This window comes from Pezoporus occidentalis, unplaced genomic scaffold (assembly GCF_034315485.1).
Source record: "Pezoporus occidentalis ecotype Australia unplaced genomic scaffold, CSIRO_AGI_Poc_V1 ctg48, whole genome shotgun sequence".
Classification (NCBI taxonomy): domain Eukaryota; kingdom Metazoa; phylum Chordata; class Aves; order Psittaciformes; family Psittacidae; genus Pezoporus; species Pezoporus occidentalis.
In genome coordinates this window covers 9,116,865-9,139,702 of record NW_026915813.1, presented here as the reverse complement: position 1 = coordinate 9,139,702, position 22,838 = coordinate 9,116,865, and the positions used below count along the sequence as shown (strand labels likewise).

General features: G+C 34.9%; 1 protein-coding gene across 9 annotated transcripts in view; it reads right to left on the bottom strand.

Annotated features, from left to right (window-relative positions):
• PCDH7 (protocadherin 7) overlaps positions 1 to 22,838 on the bottom strand; it is a 288,906-nt gene that overhangs the window by 98,604 nt on the left and 167,464 nt on the right. The window contains exon 4 of one of the 9 annotated variants that reach the window (XM_062636553.1): positions 17,309 to 18,816. The exons of the other annotated variants lie outside the window; for them this stretch is intronic. Within the exon in view, the coding sequence (XP_062492537.1) occupies positions 18,686 to 18,816 (131 nt within the window). The 3' untranslated portion in view covers positions 17,309 to 18,685. Of the gene's footprint in view, positions 1 to 17,308; positions 18,817 to 22,838 lie in introns of those variants that run through there. 9 annotated transcript variants of the gene reach the window in all.

Here is a 22,838-nt window from a genome sequence, read left to right as displayed (position 1 = left end):
TGTTACATCTTTGTAGTTGTTTACATCACTCTCCAATTACCAACCTGCTATAAAGATAGCATATATCAGACTTGAAACTTCATAGACTTTAAAAGGCATCTCATGGAAACATGTTGCCTCTTGTACGTTTCTGTTCTCACAGCGCTTTCTGAAATGTGAGTCAGAATGATTCACATTGTATCCCATAAGGAACACTACCTTTCCTTCTCAGTGCAGTTTTGTGTATTCAGTTTAACCTGGTTTAAATAGAAACATTTTATTCTTTAAGGCAAATTGTGTGTAGCATTATCATATCACTGTTCTGAACTGTAGTTTTATTTGCATAAAGAAAAGCTTTTATTCTTGTAAGAAAGCATCTGGGAAAAAACCACAAAGAACAAAACACCAAAATACCCCAAAATTCAACTCTTCTCTGATTCTTTCCTGATCCTAGGTGTATCAGGTTTATGTATAAGTTTTATGATAAAAAAATTTATAAAGCTGTAACCACCTTATTAAATATGGCGTGTTCCAAGTGCACAGTGAGGCCCAAAACTATTCTGGACATACTTAGTTAAGCAACCAAACACTGTTCATATACACAGGAAAGAAAATAATTCCTCAAAGCTGAACAAAATATCTTTACTGCACTAGCACTCAATCTCTAAGTAGGGTTTTGTTTTGTTAAAGAAACATAAAGGAAAAAGGAATCACTCATGCTCAGAACTTATGAATATTGCTGACCTCCTCTGTGTGTGTCTAGTTGCTCTGTGGCATTTCTGTTGCAGAATTCTATCTCGGTTTGCTCTGAGAAAGCACAATTCATATGTAAAAGTCATTTGTGACTGGGCCAAATGTATAACTGCTGCATCAGAGAAACTAAGTTAGAATAGTGCTCTCCAGCTTCTTTTCCTGACTGCCTCTACATAGTTAGCTGTCTTTTGTTAAGCTGCTGGAAAGGAGAATGGGGAAACCAAACAACTCTGCATTCCAAAATGACCAGTTGGGTTGGGCATCTTGGAGTAGTGTGAAGTGCTGAAGTACATGATGTAGCTGAGACCAGCAGTAGGGCACCTGAACCTGTTGCAACTGCTCTTCCTGGGATCTGGGAAAATATTGCAGTGTGCTTTGCTGTCCTCTGAGACCTGCCAGTCTCTTTGGAGATGGCTCTGGTTTCAGTGTGGGATCTTCACTGTGTGGAGGAGGTATGCTCTTAATCCATCAAATCTGTGGCTGTGAATTAAACATGCATAATCCTCTTACTGTACTTGGGAACAGCTAGACACCAGAGCGACACCAATAGGAGCCACTAATAGAAGGGAGTTTTGCAAAAACTGGTAACCTGAGAAGTGTTGTTCATCTGATTCTCTGACTAATGAATCAGAGTTGGGCACTTCCTTGATGGTCTAGTGAAAGGTTCCCCTGCCCATGGCAGAGGGGTTGAAACTAGATGATCTTAAGGTCCTTTCCAACCCAAACTATTCTGTGATTCTATGATTCTATAAAATGATGAAAGAAGAAATATTACAAGAGGTTAGATGACACAATTACAGGAGAACTACAAAAATTAATATTTGTGAATCTGCTCCATACAATATGTTGACTCTTTTTCCACTTTTCATTGGATTTCAACTTTGCATTTAATATAAAATTACTGCTTAATAGTAACAAATTTTAAATTCAGATAAATTTCATAGGTTTCACAAAACTTGAGGATACTAATATTTGCAGTTATTTAACAAGCTACTATAAAAAAAAACAACTTTTACAGTAGCTTGTAGCTACTTCTATTTTAAAACGATACATTAAAATGGTAATACTACACTCAGACATATCATTTAAATATTCTTTTTAGGGCTACAACTATTACATGAAGAAAGTATTATATTAAAAATCCAACCTGAGGGAAAAAATCTGAATCATAAAGAAGTTTTTTTGGCTTATGATTGACCATGTAAAAAGGCATCTCAAATTTTACATTACCCACTATCGCACAGATGTGAAAGGTATGCAGTCACCATCAACTAACTAATAGTAATGAATTTAATGCAAGGCATTTAATAAATCTGTATCACTGATAGCTAAAAAATAATACCTATTATTTTGATCATTCCATGTTGAAATTTGTTAAGCACGAAAAGTAGTAATAAGCCATTGTCGTGGTTTCAGCCCAGTGGGCAACTCAGCCACGCTATGTCTTTAATGACAGAACAGGGTTGTCTAGCATACTGCTTATGATTCTTTTCCAAAAGAAACTTTTTTACTGCATCTCAGTCATTATCAGAGCTGTCTTTACAATTGGAATTTAAATTGTGTAGTTCAGAATGCATCGATATATCATTAGCATCTTACCTGACACTGTAATATATTTAAAAGACTCAACTCTTCCAAACAATGCTGAGAAAGTGTAATCACTGCTAAATTTATTTTCAATTACCATTGCCTAATTATCATTAGAAGTGAAATATTTATTCAGCATGTTATTACATATTAAGATGTGAAATCCATCTCAGGTTCTGCCTTAAGTGCTTTGCATAAGAGTAAAGTGGAATGGCTTCCACAGAGGAAGCCATCGTTGAAGAAGAAAATAATAATAAAAAAAAGAATGCTCCTAAAAACAACTAAACAAACAAAATCACAAAACACTTCGTCTCACACACAGCATGATGTTATTTGTGGAACAATTATTAATTACTTTTTTTCCCCCCAGCAATTTGCACATCACTAATATATTTTCATACAGAAAAAGGTCTGCCCTGCAGCCTATCTATTGTGTGATAGAAAACAGACCTTGTAGGTTATTTCTCTTTGTGACAACAACCAGTGGGTGGAAGCAATTTAACTTATTTGTGGATATAATATGTTCCAGTTAATATATCACATTTTATCTATTTATCCTGCTGGTTCAGCTAACATGCTCTTAAATTTTGCATAGTGACAATTCCCTGGGTACCTGATCATTATTCAATACAAACGCATTCCCAAACCTAATGCTGAATGAAGACTACACCAATGGAATTTCTGAGCTGTGTTTCCCTAACCATAAAATAAATTATAACACTTCATGCCATTTAGACTAAGCCTCAAAGTGTAAAGAGAAAATTTCTTCTGTGTTTAGCTTAGGTTGTTTCTGTGATAGCTTAGGTTGCATTTTAAAAACACATTCTTTTCCAGATCTTGTATTTACAGATATATTTTTACTTCAGCAAATGTAACTCCAAACTCTATAGCACTCCTTTGAAATATTAGGTTAACAACAAGAAAATTATGAAGAATGCTTTGAAAAAAAAATGAAACTGCTTTTAATTTAATAATTGTTCATGATAAAACAAATAAATACTGTGCCAGTATTTATAGCAGTGCATTTAAGGATCACTAATTTTATTACTTTAGTTCTCTCTGGCAATTAAGAGCCCAGATAGTTAGGGCCAGAGTACAAAATAATTGAACTGTTTTCCTCTCTCTAGCTTAAATCATTTTCACTGCAAGAAGAAAAAAATAATTCAAACAATGCGGAATTAACCTTGAACATAAATACAATATGAAGATGTCTCCAAATTATTTAAATAAATATTTGTATCATAAAATCATCCAAAGAAAATTAGTAGAAGCTACAATTGCACCACATGTAGAGAACTAGGAACACCAAACCTTACATTATTTTCCCAATCAGAGGAATCTTCAAACACAGTTTTCAAACATAAGTGCATACACACACACCCCCCTCCAATGCCCACGAGTAAAAGTCCTACAAAAAAGAACAATGGAAGAAATCAACCCACAACATTAATAAATACAGGGACTAGAAGAGATGTCAAGAAGAGATAAACAAACCATGTTTTAGACATGATTTAGAAATTCCCCCTGCTTGACATTATCTTATTTACTTCATGTCCAAGGAACTACAGACACAAAAAAATATCTGCTTTATCTTATAACAAAAATGTCTCTTTAATATATAGGCTGTTAATACAAAGTCTGAAAAATATAAATCATAGAAGCCAGTTTCATTAAAAGATTCAAGAAAGATTTATGAAGTTACTGGGTAGGAAAAGGAACATTATATGAGCATAATGTAAAATTATGGAGAAAAAAACAAACCTACTATTCAAATCCACATATTAGGAAGTAATTATTTTGTATCCTCACTGTGAAGATTACTTTACATCATTATGTGGAAAATTAAAGGTCAAATATTATAATTATCGCTTTATCCTCTAAGAAAGATAAACCAATGCTAAAGAATTAACTTTTGAGAAGGAAATTGAAAGTATCTTACTGAATAATCAAGAGCTTTAGATAAACCTGGTTTCACAGTATCTGACATACAGTTTGTCAAAATAAAATACCATCTGACTGAAAAAGAATTCTTACCCATCATCCATTATTTTAAATTTCTGATTACAAGTAACGAGGATAATACTGGCAGTTTCAGATCCACTAAGAGAGAGCATCAAGACCTGCCTTTAGTCCTAGAATTGTTTCAGCTTTCACAGAGCAAACAAAGTTGTTCCATTGGACACATAATTCATTTATCTCTTTGAAAGCACTCTAGGTTCTCTCTCATGTACTGTATGAAGCCAGATCTTGCTTTGCATTAATGAGAACACTTAGATGACATCACTCATAAAAGCATCCATAAAAGAAATAATTCAGTTACTTAATGTCCCCTTGACATTTATTTTTCTCTAACTGATTGCATGCCTGTATTATTACAGAGGTCCTTTTGCAGAAAGCATCCTTTTTTTTTGTTTTTGTTTTTTTTTTGTTTTAACACCTTCCTTTCTCCATCTTTTAATTTAATTTTTATTTATGAAATACCTTGATGTTCACTTTCCCAAGATAAAAAGCATGAGCACAGCTCTTTCATCAAGTGTATGGATATTTAACTATACATTTAACTGCACAAATGCCAAAAAGTGCATGTCATTAGTTTTTTACTAGCATCATTGTAACTTTTATATAGTCATATAGTTATTTTGTATCAATTTTCAAGGGCTGAAAGGCTTAAGCTATGCTATATTTAGCTTTGGTACATGTCATCAACTCTGTATCATCTCTATAATAATGCCCTTAATAATACTGGCACATGTAATACCTGGAAACTGCAAAAGTCCTGTGGGTTAGCATTTATAATTTATGAAAAGGAGGGAAACTGTGCTTTTAACATCTTTCATTTCATTCTTTATTCTCTTTTCCACCTATTACGTTTTTAAACATTAAATTGCTTACCAAAAATGTTCTCTTCTACTGTATCTACTTTGGCAATAAAGATTTTGAAAAAATCCTGTCTTGTATATTTTAATGCCTTAAAGTCTGTAATATCTTAAGGGCAGCTGGCTTTAAAAAGAATACACACTCAGCACATTCCAAATATTTTGTAAGGTTCCTCACAGACAGATACAAAAAAAAGGCCTAACTACTTCAGGGAAACAAAAAGAAAATCCTTTTTCTTCATCAAAATATATATACTTGCAAAAAGATAATCTCCAACTGAAGTATAAAAGTAGTGGAATATGGATTCAAACAAAAATTTTATCTTTCTCTGTACTTGAACCATTGAAGTTTAATGAGAAAACTGTATCTGCAGGTCCTGGATAGAAATTTAAACATTATGCTGACCTGTAGACTTAAATCAAACCATTAGATCAGATTTATTTAATCAATATGTAAAATATTTGGAATCCAAATCCAAATTCTGTTTTTTAAGCTCTTTCATGTTTTAACTTTTTATTATGCTTTTCTTTCAACTACACACAATCACAACAGGACTAAGTTGTTTTTAAGAGAATAAACAAGAATATAGAATCATAGAATAGAATCATAGAATAGTTCGGGTTGGAAAGGACCTTAAGATCATCTAGTTCCAACCCCCCTGACATGGGCAGGGACACCTCACCCTAAACCATGTCACCCATGGCTCTGTCCAACCTGGCCTTGAATACCGCCAGGGATGATATGCTCCCTAATCATCACCATCATCATTGAGCACCATTCACCCTAAACAAATTTCAGTATGGATGATAATGCATTAAAAAGAGATAACAGGTTGAATATATTTCCAAGACGGTCAATTAGGAAAGAAAAGTGTTATAATCTGATCTCTTAACCTTGTCAAATGCCTAAGAGAGGGAGGACTTTTTTCTTTCTTCACACTGACCATGAGAATTGATACATTTCAAGAAGATTTAGCTTTCAAATTATTTGAAAATTTGAGCTAGGAATTCAGGGTCAGCTCAGGTTTTCTCCTGCTGTTGTTGTTTGTTTGTTTGCTTTTTTTTTGCTTAATTGCGTTAATTTATGTTCATTTTGTATCGACAGTGATCTCATATTTCAGTACATCAGAAAAATAAACCCAGAGCAAAGATGCTGTCATGAAAGTTATTTATAGTACCAGACTCAAAAAAAAAAAAATGCAGATCTCTACAGAGTAAAATTTTGTCAACATAGCCACACATTCAAATCACTCTTTCCCCTGTTAACACAACTATTATAGCTATGCATACAAACACCTGTTGTGACTCCACATGTAGTCATAATAACAGATACACAGAATGGAAGTACTTATCTTACTGGAGATTTCATACGTTCTTCAACAAAGTGAGCAGAAAAGGCAAATATTTCTGCAGGAAGGGTCTAGGAAGAAAGCGTTTCTGAGAGTTGCATTACTCCCTTCCACTGGAATAAAAGCTTATTCTGGAAGAGCAGCCCTGAGAAGGACTTGAGGAGAATTATTTATTCGATTCCTCCAAATGACTGTAGCACTAAAACCCCAGCACCTGCAGAAGACTTCCTTTATTGTCATATTTCTTTATCATACCTGTGGTTTTCCTTGTCCTCCTCTCAATGGATCTCTTTTATTTATTTTCTTTTTCAAATGCTTTAAATCAATAGAAGGCTAAAACAAAATTTGAGGGAAGGAACAAAAATTTTTGATTTTGCTTTTATCTAGAAATAAAAAATATATTTGATTTATTATTATGAAAGTCACAATAAAGTTAACAGATTAACCTGATTCATGTAAATTTCTCACGATATAAACATATTTTTGTTCTTGCATGCCATTTCTAATCATTTTATGATTTTAAAATTTCTAGAATGTATTTCAATGCATTACTAACTCAGATTTTCTGTAACTTAAAAATTCTATTTTATTGCTTTTGTCTTGCCAGTTTGGGAAAAGAAAATAATAAACAAAACACCCCCAAAACCCCAACAAACTTTTGATGCCTAAATATCTGTTTTGCATTACTGTTATGGTTTTGGTTGGGATAGAGTTAATTTTCTTCTTAGTAGCTGGTGCAGTGCTGGGTTTTGGCTTTAGTCTGAGAAAAATGCTAATAAAACAATGTTTTCATTGCTGCTCAGTAGCTCTTACCCTGATTTAGGACTTTTCAGTCACTCATGCTCTGCCAGTGAGGAGAAGCACAAGAAGCCATGAGGAAACAGAGACAGGACACCTGATCCAAACTAGCCAAAGGGGTATTCTATACGCCAGCATGCCATACCCAGTGTATAAATAGGGGGGAGTTACCAGAAGGGACAGATCACTGCTTGGGTTGGGCTGTGTATTGTTCAGTGTGCGGTGAGCAGTTGTGTTGTGCACCACTTCTGTTTGTCAAGGATTCCCCCTGCAGTTTTATATGTCTTTCCTTGTTATTCATCTTCTTATTATTATTACTATTATGTTGTATTGTATTTTAGTTATTAAACTGTTTTTATCTCAACCCATGGGCTTTACATCCTTTCGCTTTTCCTCCCCATCCCACCTGGCTAAGGGGGAAGAGAAGGGGTGAGCTAGCAGCTGTGTGGTACTAAGTTACCATCATTGGGTTTAAGCCATGACAGTTATTTGCTGATGATCACAAGCACAAGCACAAACACAGGCTGGGTGGAGACTGGATTGAGAGCAGCCCTGAGGAGAAGGACTTGGAGGCATTGATCAATAAGAAGCTCAACATGACCTGGCAGTGTGTGTTTGCAGCCCAGAAAACCAGCCATTTGCTGGACTGCATCAAAAGAAGTGTGACCAGCAGGTCAAGCGAGGTGATCCTGCCCCTCTTTTCTGCTCTAGTAAGAGCCCACCTGAAGTACTGAGTTAATTTCTGGGCTCCCCAGCATAAGAAGGACATTGACCTGCTCAAGTGAGTCCAGAGAAGGGCCACAAAGGTGATCAGAGGGCTCAAGCACCTCTCCTATGAAGACAGGCTGAGAGAGTTGGGCTTGTTCAGCCTGGAAGAGAAAGTTCTGAGAGACCTGACAGCAGCTTCCTAAAGGGGGCTGACAAAAAGTCTGGAGAAGGACTTTTTCAAGGTATGGAGTGACAGGACAAGGAGAAAAAACTTTAAACTGAAAGAGGGTAGATTTAGATTAGATACTAGGAAAAAATTCTTTACTATGAGGGTGGTGAGACACTGGAACAGTTTGCCCAGAGAAGTTGTGGCTGCCCCACCCCTGGAAATATTCAAGGCCAGATTGGACCAGGCTTTTTGCAACCTGGTTTAGTGGAAGGTGTCCCTGCCCCTGGCAGGGGGGTTGAAACTCGATGATCTTTAAGGTCCCTTTCAACCCAAACCGTTCTATGATCCCGTGATGGCGATATTTTCAAAACATTAAAAGTAAAGAATATGCTGTCAGTTGGAGATGCACACAAAATAGCTGAAAATGTTTCCTGAAAAACTTGATATTGTGTGCCCACTCTGTAAGGGCTAATGTTTAATGAATATGGGATCAATCTATATCAGATCCAACAGCATGGTAGTTACCTCAGAGATTATCTGTTGCCACCATTTACATACAAAAAGGACAAGAGAGACCAAAGAATGCCTCATATTAAGCAAGACTGCAGCTTGAATCAGTTATATTTGACACTAAAGAAGCTGTATCAGACTACAGGTCATCTTCATAAACCATATTAGTCATAGAAGAGCTTCTTTTTCTTAAACCATTTCTTCCTTTGAAAGTCCATTGCAGGCTTGCAGAATATGAGTTAATTTAATCAGCTTCTGTAATGAGAGTGGTACTATGTTACTCTGCATACCGTATGTAGAGAGTTAGGTAATTATGAATGTTATTTAAAGAGGGCACAATGTTGAGAAGAAATTTGCCAAAGCAAGCAAGAAGTAAATGCTTGTAACACAAGTAGGGGTTTAATACCAAGTTCAAGTCAGATGCAGGATGTTCACATATGACTACTCTCATTGCAGCTGTTCTTGCTTGACCACCTTAAGTGCTCATTGAAGTAAGCCCTTTTTGAAGGAAAGGCCAGAGGTAGAGAATCAATCTTAGGAGTCCAGTAGTCACAGGAATAAGAGAGAGCTTTACCTTAATGTCTATGCCCTGCTATTTTTTTAAATTACAAATTATTTATTAAATTTATAAAGCACAAGGGTGTTACCTTTTTTACTCAAATGTCTAGGGCACTCACCTTCATTGTGGAAGATTCAATTTCCACTCCCTGTTTCCCTGAACATTTAATAATCTATATAAATGTGGCTCTGAGAGCAACAGATTATGGCAAGCATATCGGGTCAGGGTAGTCTCACTTCTAATACCAAAAGCACAGTGAAATAGCAGTTACCTTGATGACTTTAGCCCAAATGAAAGTAATGGAAGACAGATTCACAAGGAATTAGAACAAGTACATATGTTTCTCTACCAATAATCATGACACTGAACTGAAAATCCAACTTAAACAAAGATCACAGACACAAGTATTGCAAGATTCATAATAAAATCAGGAGAGTTGGTAAGACTGGTTGCAGCACCTGTGAGAGGTTGGTTAGCACATACACTTACAATCATATTACAGAAAGTTGTAAACACACTACAGACATACAGTATCTGCGTATAAAACAGACAGAACATGCACTGCTGCAGGCACACTACAGCTGGTAGGCATTGCAGCTATGATTAATGCTTACCACGTACATAATAAATTGATCCATTGCTAATTAAACATTGTAATAAACCAAAATTCCTAACCATAAAGAAAAATAAGCTACCCCTTTAGATGGCTATTAAATATGCTGGTTATTGCCAAATATCTGTGGCTTTCTGCAGTTGAAATATACAAAAAATTTGCAGCTCAGTACTTGTAATGTACAAAATGTTAGCCATGTTTTCTTTTAACTGCAATTGCTTGATTTTCATGTGAGTTATCTTTGCACAAATAATGCAAGATTTTATTAAATATGGATATATAGCCATTTGCAAAAAAATGAGTCTACGAAATATTACAAAAGTTTTCCAGATTAATGAACTTTCTTGACTTAAAGCAGGGTCAGTTAAAAATATAAAATAATAAAAACTGTTTAGTATAACTTGCTTTTGTGTAAAAGACATATAAAGAACAATGACTGATTTCTCTAGACAGCTTACACGTTTACCTTTCTGTAAAACATTTTTTGGGAAAGACAGTGATTTGACTGAGGTAGTTTAGGGGTAGCACAGAAAAACATGCAGTGACACTACCATTGCTGTAGATAGCCTGCAGGCAAACTGAGGTCTTCCATTCCCAGTCTCATTTGATATCATTAACACTCAACGCTGCGGGTAGGATTTTCCAACACTAAAGTTCGAGCATTGAAGTAATCAAAGCAGTAGTAGTTTAGTGTTGCAAATCTGTCTTCCCAGCATAGTATGTTTCCGTGGCAGTTCTACGTCCAATAGTACAACAAATCAGGATTTTGATTATCTGCCTCAGAATTTTTAATTTTTTTTTTTATAAACCAAGATGGTTTAGGCTGAGCAAATACTGCATAGATAGCAAATGTCAAAACAATTGAAAAATAGTTTGGTTTAATCTTTTGTATCCTCAAGTCTAGATTCATCCAATACTGAATGTTAATGGAACATGAATATTAGAAAAAGGGATGGAATATGACAGTGCATATGGAAAATATTAGGTTTATTTTTCTATCAGAAATTAGTTTCAACTTAATTCTGAGTAGAGTGTTTTAAAATTAGGGACAAACAGAAAAGTAACAGTCTACATATGAGTGTCAGAAGTAATCTGTTATATAGTTCAAACAATTTCATTGCTGTTTATGCTTTTATTTTAATTGTTCAGTAGTGTGCGCAGAATTTGATTTATGTGTTAGGGTGTTGTTTTTTTTTATTAAATTCTTCTATTAGCATTCTCAATTTCATCTATAGGAAGCTCTTTAAAATGTCTAATATCTTTAAAGTGATTTGATATTACTTTAAACATTTTTGGAATTACAACTTTATAGTATTATTCATACAAAAGATATATCTGTTAAACAGTTTGCTTTTAAGGGCTTTCTGTTTTGGGGCAGCCCATTTTTGGTAATTTGAGAGCTGAGCTGAATTTCACGTTTTCTTAATTCTCAGAACAACCACTAACTCAGTGAGTATTTGGGAACTCCTGTGATTTCTAAAAATCATGCCAAGAATATGTTAAACTGATTAGAAGAAAAATCAAAACAAACAAAAACCCACACCACAAAAAAAAAAAAAAAACCAAAAAACAACACAAAAAACCACATACAAAACCACAACCAAAAAACCACACAAAACCCACAAAGAAACCAACACAAACCCAAAACTTTATCAGTAAGTGAAGAAATAAAAATTAAAGGCTAATCCTAAATCTCTGTGCTGCATTATACTTTGTTTTAAGATGGTAAATTATGAAAATGTCTTATTCAAGTCCTGCATTTTGTGTTCCATGAGGAATAACATGCTATATTCATTTGAAATCAATAAGTCTTCTTTAATGCAAAAAAAACAATCACAAGAGAGGAATGTGGGCTGTGGAAAACACACAGTTCTCTGCCCTTCACATTTCTGAATACCAAACATGAAAAGATGAACCAAATTGTGCACCAAACGTACTGAGTTTTGGGGCAATACCTGTCTATTAAAGAAGCACTAATTAAATTGCAGAATCTTTGCAGACAGTTAGAACACTATTTGGCAAACTCCATTAGGCATTTTCTGATCATGTTTCTCTAAGAAAAGGCTGAGGAGTGATGTCATGGCAGTCAACAACCATGATTGCATAAGGGGTGGTACTGACCACCTTTCTCCAGTGACCAGTGATACAGCACAAGAAAATGGAATGAAGCTGGGGAAATTCAGATTAGACGTTGGGAAAAGGTTCTTCACTGGGAGGATGGTTGGCCACCCTCTTAGGAACAAGCTCCACAAGGAAGTGGTCACAGCATCAATCCTGCCATAGTTCAAAAAAGCGTCTAGATAATGCTTAGTCACATGGTTTAGTTTAAGGTGATCCTGCCAGGAGCAAGGAGTCGGATTCAGTGATTCTTATGGTCCCATCCACCTTGAGATAGTCTATGATTCTACAACTTCTTTGGTACATTTTTATATTAATTTCTATTATGAGACTCAAAAACTTCATAGAAGAGCTAACTGAAAAAAAAAAAGAAGTGATCTATTTCCGTGGGTAGTAAAAACTATATGCATCTCTGTCATTCCTTTTCTGTTTTATGAAAGATCTTTATTATTAAATATGCATTTATTCATATATTTATCAATTTAGCCTGAGCATTTAAACCTGCCTATTACATAACATATAATTTTGTTTGCAAGAGGAAAAAATACAAATAAGTGTGTCAGATTACATTTATATTACATACTGGTCTCCTTGACTCTCTTACAAAAGACTTAAGAAAACTCAGAAGTTGTTACAGCTTTCAGAAGTTTCCTCAACATGGAAAACAGCTTTGATTATGTTCAAATGATGATAAGAAGGAAAGTTTCATTACATTAGTGGTATAGCTTAATTCTAATGCTATGCATCTACAGACAAATGCAAATCTACTGTTACGACTCTATTAGAAGTGTTTATAACAACTCTGCTATATTTGATAAATGAAGTCATAGTAATTGGTTTCAGGATCTTATTCTGTATATAGAATATCCAGTGACAATTTTCAATATGAAATTAAATACTTCAAAATGTCAGTTTTGTTACAGTTCCACATGGAATGCATACTGATTACAGTTACTTTATAAATATAGGTGGTATTATAAAACCAAAAACCTCATTAAACTACTACAGGCTGTGAATTTTGACAAAGTTCAATGAAAAATAAATAAATAAAAGGATAAAAATATACGATAAAAATTGCTAACCTACTAGCTTTTGTTTATGAAGAATAAGAAAAACTTTTTCTAAACATGTTGAAGATTCCAGTAGTTGCAAGACTGAGGTCTATTAAATCTTTTTTATTCTTAAGTCTAGAAATAAAACTAAGTTAATTTTTAGTGTTATCAGTAGGGGTACACTACATGAATTATTTGAAATCTGAGTCTTGCCTTCCACTGTATCCGTTTGTTGCATGTCTTGGAAAGAAAAAAGGACAAGTTAGAGTATTGCTAATTATGCAATTTAAATTAAAAATGAAACCAAAAGAACCACACAGGTAAAAGTTACTCAGTTTTATTTTATATAAAGGCTGTGTAAAAATAAATGCTCTTCCCCAAAATCTCAGCCTTTTTTCATATCACTACCATTTTTTTTCTGAAAGTAAACCAGTCTTGCATTTTTTTTTAAGTGTCTAGAATGTGCAGTTTCTTCTGATTTTTACTTAATGATTTTTATCCCAATTCTATGGAAATGTTCACTGGGGAAAAAAAACAACACCAAAAACATAAGTGGGTGTGTGTGAAATGAAGCAGCAGTATTTTAGATACAGTTTTGACTTGTGTAACTTTTAAACTAAGATTCATTTCTTACCTTATTCTAGAAATAATATAAAAGGACATTGTTAGCATTTTCCAGAAAAATTTGTAAGAGGTTATTGGGGAAAGTAATTGCAATGCTTGCAAAAAGGGAAGGATATTGATTTGATCAAGAGACTACATTGTGAAACACTAAAATGTGTTAACACTACTGAGTTTTCACATGCACAAACCTTTACTCATCTTTTATCTTCACTTTCTGCAGCTTCAAAGCTATGTCAAGAAGTACTATGGTTCTCCAATTAGGTTACACTCATAAGTTTGTACTCATGAATATCAGTTCAGTATTTCGAAAATGCAAAGTTTGCTAAAGGTATGATTCTTTTCTTATTTATCTAAAAATTAGGTATTAATTATGTATTGGAACACAGGTCTCCAAGATCAAAATGCTACTTAATATACTACCTGCACAAAGATAATCAAAAGCTGCTTCATTTCTGAAAAATAATCAGCTTATATTTTTACTATAGAAATGGCAATCACCTCAATATCAGTTCAGAAGATTCAGACCATTAAATAATTCATATACAAGAGGCTAAAGGAAAACAGTGTGCACTGTTATGAAAAATCAATTTATAAGATTACTGTTATTTTGTCCCATGACAATGCTATATAATGAAGACCAATCTTTTAAAGCCCAAGCAACATGAACAATAAAAGACTGTGTGCATTTATTTTTTTATTTTTTTAATTTTTATATCTGATATTTATCCAGCAGAGAAAAGATGTTTTTCCTATATTCTCTGGCTCTAGGCACATTCTGAAATACATGAAAATTCTGGATATTTCATGGTACAAGAAAGGATCAAAAACTGAGATCAGAGTTATTTATTCATTGTCATATTATTCAACTTGTAGTGAAGTGTATTACAGTACTTTGTATAAAAATAAGTGTCATCTGAGCAGAATGATCTGGGACAGGATTGTTTGGATAACACTGACTGAAAAAATATTTTTGTCTTATGATATTTCCATGAAAGCTCATGACAGTTTCAAGACAATCTTATGTGACAGAAATAACATACCATACGCCATATTATCATGTAATTCATATCAAGGGACTTTACTGCAAAGACATATGGTGTGGTTCCATTACTCAGTTGCTGAAATGCTACATCTTTATTTACTACTTTTCATATGCAAATTGTCTAAAGGTTTCAAAGAGTGACAGAAGACTTCTGGCTCGACTTATGAAGGCAAGCCTGTGCTACTGTCTGATCTTGAGTTTGAACTGAGATCAGCACAACCACATGGTTTGTAATTTCATCAATACTCTTTCCAGTATTGAAACTTGTAACACCGATGAGATTAATAAAATAATCCATTTATTTTCTCATGTGGCAAAGATTAAAAATGCCAGTTAACTTATTTTCTTTCCATCTGGCCTTGCTATACTATTCACAGAATGGTAGTACTCATGGTCTGCTGATTCACAGTGACTCACAGTGCTGCCTACCATTTAGTGCTCAGTTTGTATGTAATGGTTTCTAGCACTAATCCCCCAGAACAAGAACAACAAAGTAAAATACATCATGCATATCTAAATGCGAGGCATTATTTATTGCCTGTCTCAGCACAACGACTAGAAGACTAAACCCAAGCCCAAGACATTGTTTTACTATATATTGACCATCCTATTCCAAATTTCCACCACTATGATTTCGTTGCTTATATGACCTGGTCAGAAGTAGGCATATCATATCATACAGTTAAATAAACTGGTGACAAACTCTTTTTAATCTTGCAAAAACACCTTTTAGCTTATCATTTCTTCCTTCGTTCCACTTTTCTTTAGTAAATTAGTTTACAAATAAAAAAAAAATATGGTCTTATTTAAATTGCCACTAGTAATTCATTATGCCAGCATCTGTTACTAGCTCTTTTTACAACATATACAAATGTATCTGTACAGTTGAGAAAAATCTGTTGCATGGATGGATCTTAAATATACTTATTGTTCATAAGTATATTTCTAGTTCTTTTACCCACTGACACAGTGTACTTGAAGGATGGGCAGATACAGAGTCAGCTCCTGGTATGTGCTTGGCAGCTGTTATCTTTTCTAATGAAGAACTACAGAACACAAATAACAATATACAAAATATCTTGATCTAAATGAAAAGCAAAACTGATCAAGGAAGACTAAGTGAGAAGCCAGTATGCAATCCTCTATTATTGGCTGACTCTTATTTCAGGAAGGAAAGTGACTAAGTTCCTAGTCACCTTTTAACCCAAATATTTAATTTAAATTAGTGTACACCCTGAGTTACCATGTGCTGCTCAAAAGCAAGAGATAGGTGTTACTTAACATTTCAGTGTCCTCTGGTTTAGCATCACTGTGTTAAATGTGATTCATCCTACCGTCACATACATACAGTAAGAAAGTAAAGTAAATTTGACACCTGAAATAATCCATTACAGGGTAAGGAATGGGCTGATAAGGTTAATCTACTCAAGTATTTGTTGTCTGTCACAGTTATATGGAGTTATCAAATGATTGTTAAAATTTGCAGTAAGCTGTAGACTTTAAATAAGAAGCAAACACTATAGCATAAAACAGGTTTGGGGTGAATTTTGCTCGTGGTTTAGGTACACTTTTAAGTAGTATTTTTATTGTCAAAATAAATAAAAAAAAAAGAATAGCAGACAGACACAGAGTATCATAGAATCATAGAATAGGTAGGGTTGGAAAAGACCTTAAGATCATCTAGTTCTAACTCCACTGCAATGGGCAGGGACACTTCACACTAAACCATCTCACCCAAGGCTTAGTCCAGCCTGGCCTTGAGCACTGCCAGGGGAGAAGCATTCACAACCTCCCTGGGCAACCCACTCCAGTGCCTCACCACCCTAACAGGAAAGAATTTCTTTCTTATATCCAATCTAAACTTCCCCTGTTTAAGTTTGAACCCATTACCCCTTGTCCTATCACTACAGTCCCTAATGAAGAGTCCCTCTCCAGCATCCCTATAGGCCCCCTTCAGATACTGGAAGGCTGCTCTGAGGTCTCCACGCAGCCTTCTCTTCTCCAGGCTGAACAGCTCCAACTTTCTCAGCCTGTCTTCATACGGGAGGTGCTCCAGTCCCCTGATCATCCTCGTAGCTCTCCTCTGGATTTGTTCCAACAGTTCCATGTCCTTTTTATGTTGAGGACACCAGAACTGCACACAATACTCCAGGTGAGGTCTCACAAGAGCAGAGTAGAGGGACAGGATCACCTCCTTCGACCTGCTGGTCACCCTCCTTTTGATGCAGCCCAGGATACGGTTGGCTTTCTGGGCTGCAAGCGCACACTGCCGGCTCATGTTCATTTTCTCATCGACCAACACCCACAAATCCTTCTCCACAGGGCTGCTCTGAATCTCTTCTCTGCCCAACCTGTAGCTGTGCCTGGGATTGCTCTGACCCAGGTGTAGGACCTTGCAGTTGTCATGGTTAAACCTCATGAGGTTGGCATCAGCCCACCTTACAAGCATGTTAAGGTCCCTCTGCATGGCATTCCTTCCCTTCAGCGTATCAACCGAAGTATCACTGAGTACACTTGACAATGCAATAAAAATACAAGTTCTAGATGGCTTTGATTCAATGCACTAATCTGTGTTCAAGGATCTATTTTTACCTAAATGAGAGGATGCAGTTCCTCTCTTAACATTTGAAAAAACCTCAAGAACAATCTTTCCATCCATATTTTCTTACTGTGATACGCAGTGATTATAATGTTTCATAGTTATAATATTCTAAGTGAAATTTCAGTTGATGTAATTAGATCAATTTATTTATTTTAAATCAGATAGATAGTAATAATCCCTTGTCTGCCTTACAAAAAAACATGGGAAATGATCATCGGTATTAGGAAACAATTAGTCACATAGACAGAAAATGCAAAATAAGATTCAGCATAGAAATATAAAAGAAAACAAACAAATAAACAACAACAAAAAGTCAGAAAAGAACATTATTTTGGAATAAAAATACTAGAAAAATAAGAGATACATAATACCAGAAGAAATTTGTTTAAAGTGCACAGTAAATTAGGTGTGGATTTGTAGCCATTTGTGCCATGTAACAAAAGACCAGTGATTTGCAGCTGAGTATATAAAGTCATCCCATTACAATAGAACCAGGATCACTTAATTATATATATATGAGTAATAACTTAATACACACAAACCCTACATTTATTTACTAAAATGACTGGAACAAGAACAGCAAAATGCCGCTTTGTGTATTGCTGTGTGTTTTATACACATGGCTTAAAAATACTGTATTTGTACAAATAAATTAGCCAGGCACAGGGGTTAGCTGATGTTTGTACGATGCTAACATCATGAAGGCTTTTATTGACTAAATATTTAATCAAAAACCAGGAAAAAAAGGTCATCAAATTGTGGGCCAGAGCAGAAACAAAGTAAATACAGTCAACGTATTTCAGTGCTGAAATCAGAGTAAATCATAACTGATAAGGAGGACTCCACAATGACATAATACACATTTGGGGAACTTCCAGGTATGAGGGTCCTATGAAAGAAATACCTACTATCAGCTGGGACATGTTATGTTGTTTTTTTTCCCAGAACATATTTTTTTGCCTAACTTTGCTTGAAAGGAAGTCAAACATCACATGGTGTTGCTCTCTGCAGTATGAAACAAAACTTTAAATCATGGCACTCAGTGGTTTAAAAGTATGCTTTTGTACAAAGTAAAATTCTCACATAGATATACCCAAAGTGCAGAATTGTGAGAACAAAGGCCTCAACTGATTTAACCTTTTGAGGAATTTTGCTTTTTAGCTTCAAGGTTTTAAGACGCACCTCCAGGCACACTTAGAACTATACTGTTTTGACAAGGGTAGGTATATATGAGCTAGGTGTAAAACTGCAACCTAAGTGGTTTCTGGAAATCAGGTGTTGTTCTGATTACAAGGAGTGGCCCTCTCAAAGCATTCACTCCAGTATAGGTGAGAAAGAGTCGGTTCTTAGTCAGAGGGTGTTAAATACCACAACTTCATTCCCAGATGATGACATATAAATACCACTTGTAATCTACATCTAGGATCTTTGCCTCTTGCTGAAGTTTGGACAGTTTTTTTTTTGTAGAAGGTCAAGCCTATTTGGGCAATAGAAATAGCAAACACAAAAATCGTGGTGGCATATAAGTGTTTAGAACATCTGACTATGCCATAGAGACAGTAATGGAAGTGAAAGAGGATTTTGTTCCATGTTATCTTAGTATTTTATCCAGCAGCTGTATGATGCACAAGTAAAAATAGCCATGGGAACAGGGTTCGTAATCTGAGATGTTTCCCTCCCACAAGCAAGTACAGAGCGGCTCATAAATATTATTAATTTTTTGTTTCATAATAAATTTAGCATGAAGAAAGAACTCAGCAAACTCAGTAAGCTGGATGTGGATGTCATTTATCTGAAGTCTAATCCAAGCCCATCCCCGACTCCAAAACAATTCTGTTAGTCAATGAAATAAGTTTAATAACTAACATAATAAGATCAAATTCAATGACCTAGTTTTTTTTTCTTTATACTAACAATATCTTTAGGACTAGCATTTTCAATGAATTTTATTTGGGAAGTCTTTTAATATATTAATGAGTCAGAGGAGAAATGGTGTCACCAATTCAGATAAAGACCAAATAGACTTTTTTTTATCTGTGCTTGCCATGGACAGCATGAATTCTGAATGAACATCCCAGGGTGCTGCAGAGACATTAGGAGGTGCTGCGGGATCTTGGTTAGTTTATTTAAACTGAAGTTGAAAAATAATCTGTAAAACATTACAGATTTATTTTTTGTATCCATCTTACACTCCCTAAAGTATGAGAACAAAACAGCTGTATTGTAAAAGGGGATTAGTAAATTACTCTGTTTTCTCTATCTACTTAACTACACTGGGTGCTCTGCACCCAGAAACTGTCTGCTGGCAAGTACAAATCACTGTCTGTTGAAACTACAGCACAGCTGTACGAATGCCATGAAGGATTCTTTTCCTGCACGTAATACATCCCAGTTTCTTAACTTACACTGAACTAGCAAAAAAGCTGCATTAGACAGATGAAATACATAACATGAGTTGATTTCACATATTTATGTCTATTTATTAATGTCTACTTTTTTTCCCAAAATAAAAAAAAAAAATGACAGTGAAATAACATTACAAACACAATAGCCAGAAAGCTATTTTGATAATTATGTTTGTAATCTAGTTGTGGTTTAAAAGAACTTGTAATAGAGCCTGCAAGTAAAAAGCCAAATTACTTTACACTTTACTCTCACAGGAGTCTAAGGGATTGCACTGAAGACTCACATGGACTATTGTTTGTATACTCAGCTAGTTTCATCCTTCAGGTATTCCAGTGTGCTGAGGTCCCCGTGAGACAAAAAAAAAAAAATTGTCAAAGAGAAATTGCAAGTCATGAACAACTAAGACTTTATTGGTGTCCAGAAAACACCCCACAGAGCTTAAAAGTAAGTGATGCTCATCTGGAAATGCCAAGGCACCTTGGGAATTTGCTTACATATATTCCTTGGTAGCAGAACCATGAGAAAAAACAACTAAACAAGATATGCCATTTTCTTTAATTTTTTTTTTTTTTTTCTGTCACTGGGCATTAACTGAAGACAGTCTTTCTACTAAGATTAATAGCTTTCAAACATTGACCAAAAAGCTACAGAAAAAAAAAAAAGGGTTACTGGGTAAATGAGTTAGATAGCTCACATAACATCTTTTAGTCATGTAGGCTAATCTTCCTTGAGTCACTGATTTACACCCATTTTTCTTTCATCCACTTTTCTTTTGACAATGAAAGATAGGTAGACAACAACAGGAAGCACAAGTAAAATAGAAAGCACGAAATCTATTAATAATGACCACCAGAGGAATACTGCTCTTCTGGCAGATACAGCAGTACAGCAGGTAGGCAGTTAATGATATGTGATTAATATAGGGAAGCTCAAAGTGACCAAGATTTTCCTGAGTGCTAGAACAACTACTAGCAGGTGAATACTATCTTGTGTTTGGGGTTTTGTATGTTGGCCTTTCTGATTGGCATATCTATTTATTTTTTTGATACTACAGGCAAAATTACAAATTTCTGCCTTCTTTCCCCACCCCCAGTATTAGGTACCTAATTCAATGCTCAGGCATCTAAAGTGGTATTCTGTAATCTCCAGGTGCTTACTCTCTGCTTTTTTTGAAGTCAGTAAGTTATACTTCAGAGTTTAGCATTAAGTTAATATTTAAGCATTTATTTTTAATTTTAAAGTGTATTCAACTTAATTTCAAAATGTATGCTGATTATTTGTTTAGCAGATTTCTACTATTTAAAAGGTTAAGGTCAGTTCCAACTCTATAACACTATCTTATTTAATAAATAATGTTGAAGTGTAATCTTCAAGCAAAGAGTCCTTTAATTTAATAGAATCATAGAATAGTTAGGGTTGGAAAGGACCTTAAGATCATCTATTTCCACCCCCCCTGCCATGGGCAGGGACACCTCACACTAAACCATGTCACCTAAGGCCTTGTCGAGCCTGGTCTTAAACACTGCCAGGGATGGAGCATTCACAACTTCCCTGGGCAACCTATTCTGGTGCCTCACCACCCTAACAGGAAAGAATTTCCTCCTTGTATCCAATCTTAACTTCCCCTGTTTAAGTTTTAACCCATTACCCCTTGTCATATCACTACAGTCCCTAATGAAGAGTCCCTCCCCAGCATCCCTATAGGCCCCCTTCAGATATGCAGAACTATACCCATGAAGAGCATATAAGTGTTCTCTAAATTAGGGATATTTCAGTTACCAAAAACATACTCATGTCAGTTGGTATTTTCATAAATAACATGTTCTAAAAAAAAAAAAAAAAATTGCTAAGAGGTTCATTTAACCGAAAAAAGTCATATTGCTAAGCCTGATGAAAAGCTGAACATGTGTTTTGTCCATAAGTAAGAAATCCAATGCTGAATTTTGAAATTACATTTTAAATTTTTACTAATTTAATATACATTTTAAATTTTATTAAATATTACTATTAAAAAATATAATCTAATGAATTAACACATAGGAATATATTTTTATATGAAAAAATATAAATGGTTCTAGGAAATAAAATTTTAAAAGATAGATGCAAAATAAAAACTAAATCAAAATGGCACAGGAAGTATTACGATCTCTTCAAGTTTTGGCCACATATAGAATTTTGTCAGCTGAAGATGAATTGCTTTCCTTGTTCCTTTAATCTTTTCTCCTCTCATATGCAGCTTTTGTTGTTTCAGTCTTATCCCAAATCTGACATTTAACTAGTTCTTTTCTTTTTGTTGGGTGGTTTTTCTTTAAGAAAAAATCTGCATACAAGATGCTTCCTTTGCACCTAAAGATAGCAGCAAATACAAACATGGCTTATTCTGTAGACACTAAGTTCACATAAGAAAATTAGGCATCTATTTTGCAACCAAACCATGGTGTAAGGCAGAATTTCCAAGCTTTTCTGATGTAAAGCTGAAAATCCTGTCACAATTATTTTCTGTATACAGGAGTTATAATATTAATAGATTAAAGAAAACCTATTAAAGGGAAAACTTCCACTGACCCTCTGTATGAAAAAAAAAAAGCCAATCTACTAACATTTAACATTTCACATTTCACTTCTCTGAAAGAAGTTTAATATCATTAAGAGTTTCATACCAGCCACAGGTTGTGCTAATCATGAAGATACAAGCTAAGCTGAAGAAACTGTAAACGATTGCACACTGAGTGCTCTTGTTTTGCAGCAGGAAAACAAATTTGCAAAGGTAAAGACAAAACACATGTCTGAGAAAGCAGAAACCTGTGTCCTAGTGCTAGAATCTCTTCCAGGATGGCAGAACTGTGGTTCTCTGGAAATACTTCAACTAACCATTACTAAGCACATACCACTGATCCAGTCCTGTGAACAGAAATTAAAACTCAGGACCCCTGCCTTTGATTACAGCACTTAAAGATGGATAGTCTTGTATCCCAACCCAGCAGTTCTTTATTCGTTTTACACAAGACTGTCATTTTACAATTCTTGGTGGTTAAGGCACTCCCGAGGGTTGTGAGAGTATGAATTTCAAGGATCTGCTAAAACTAAAAATAC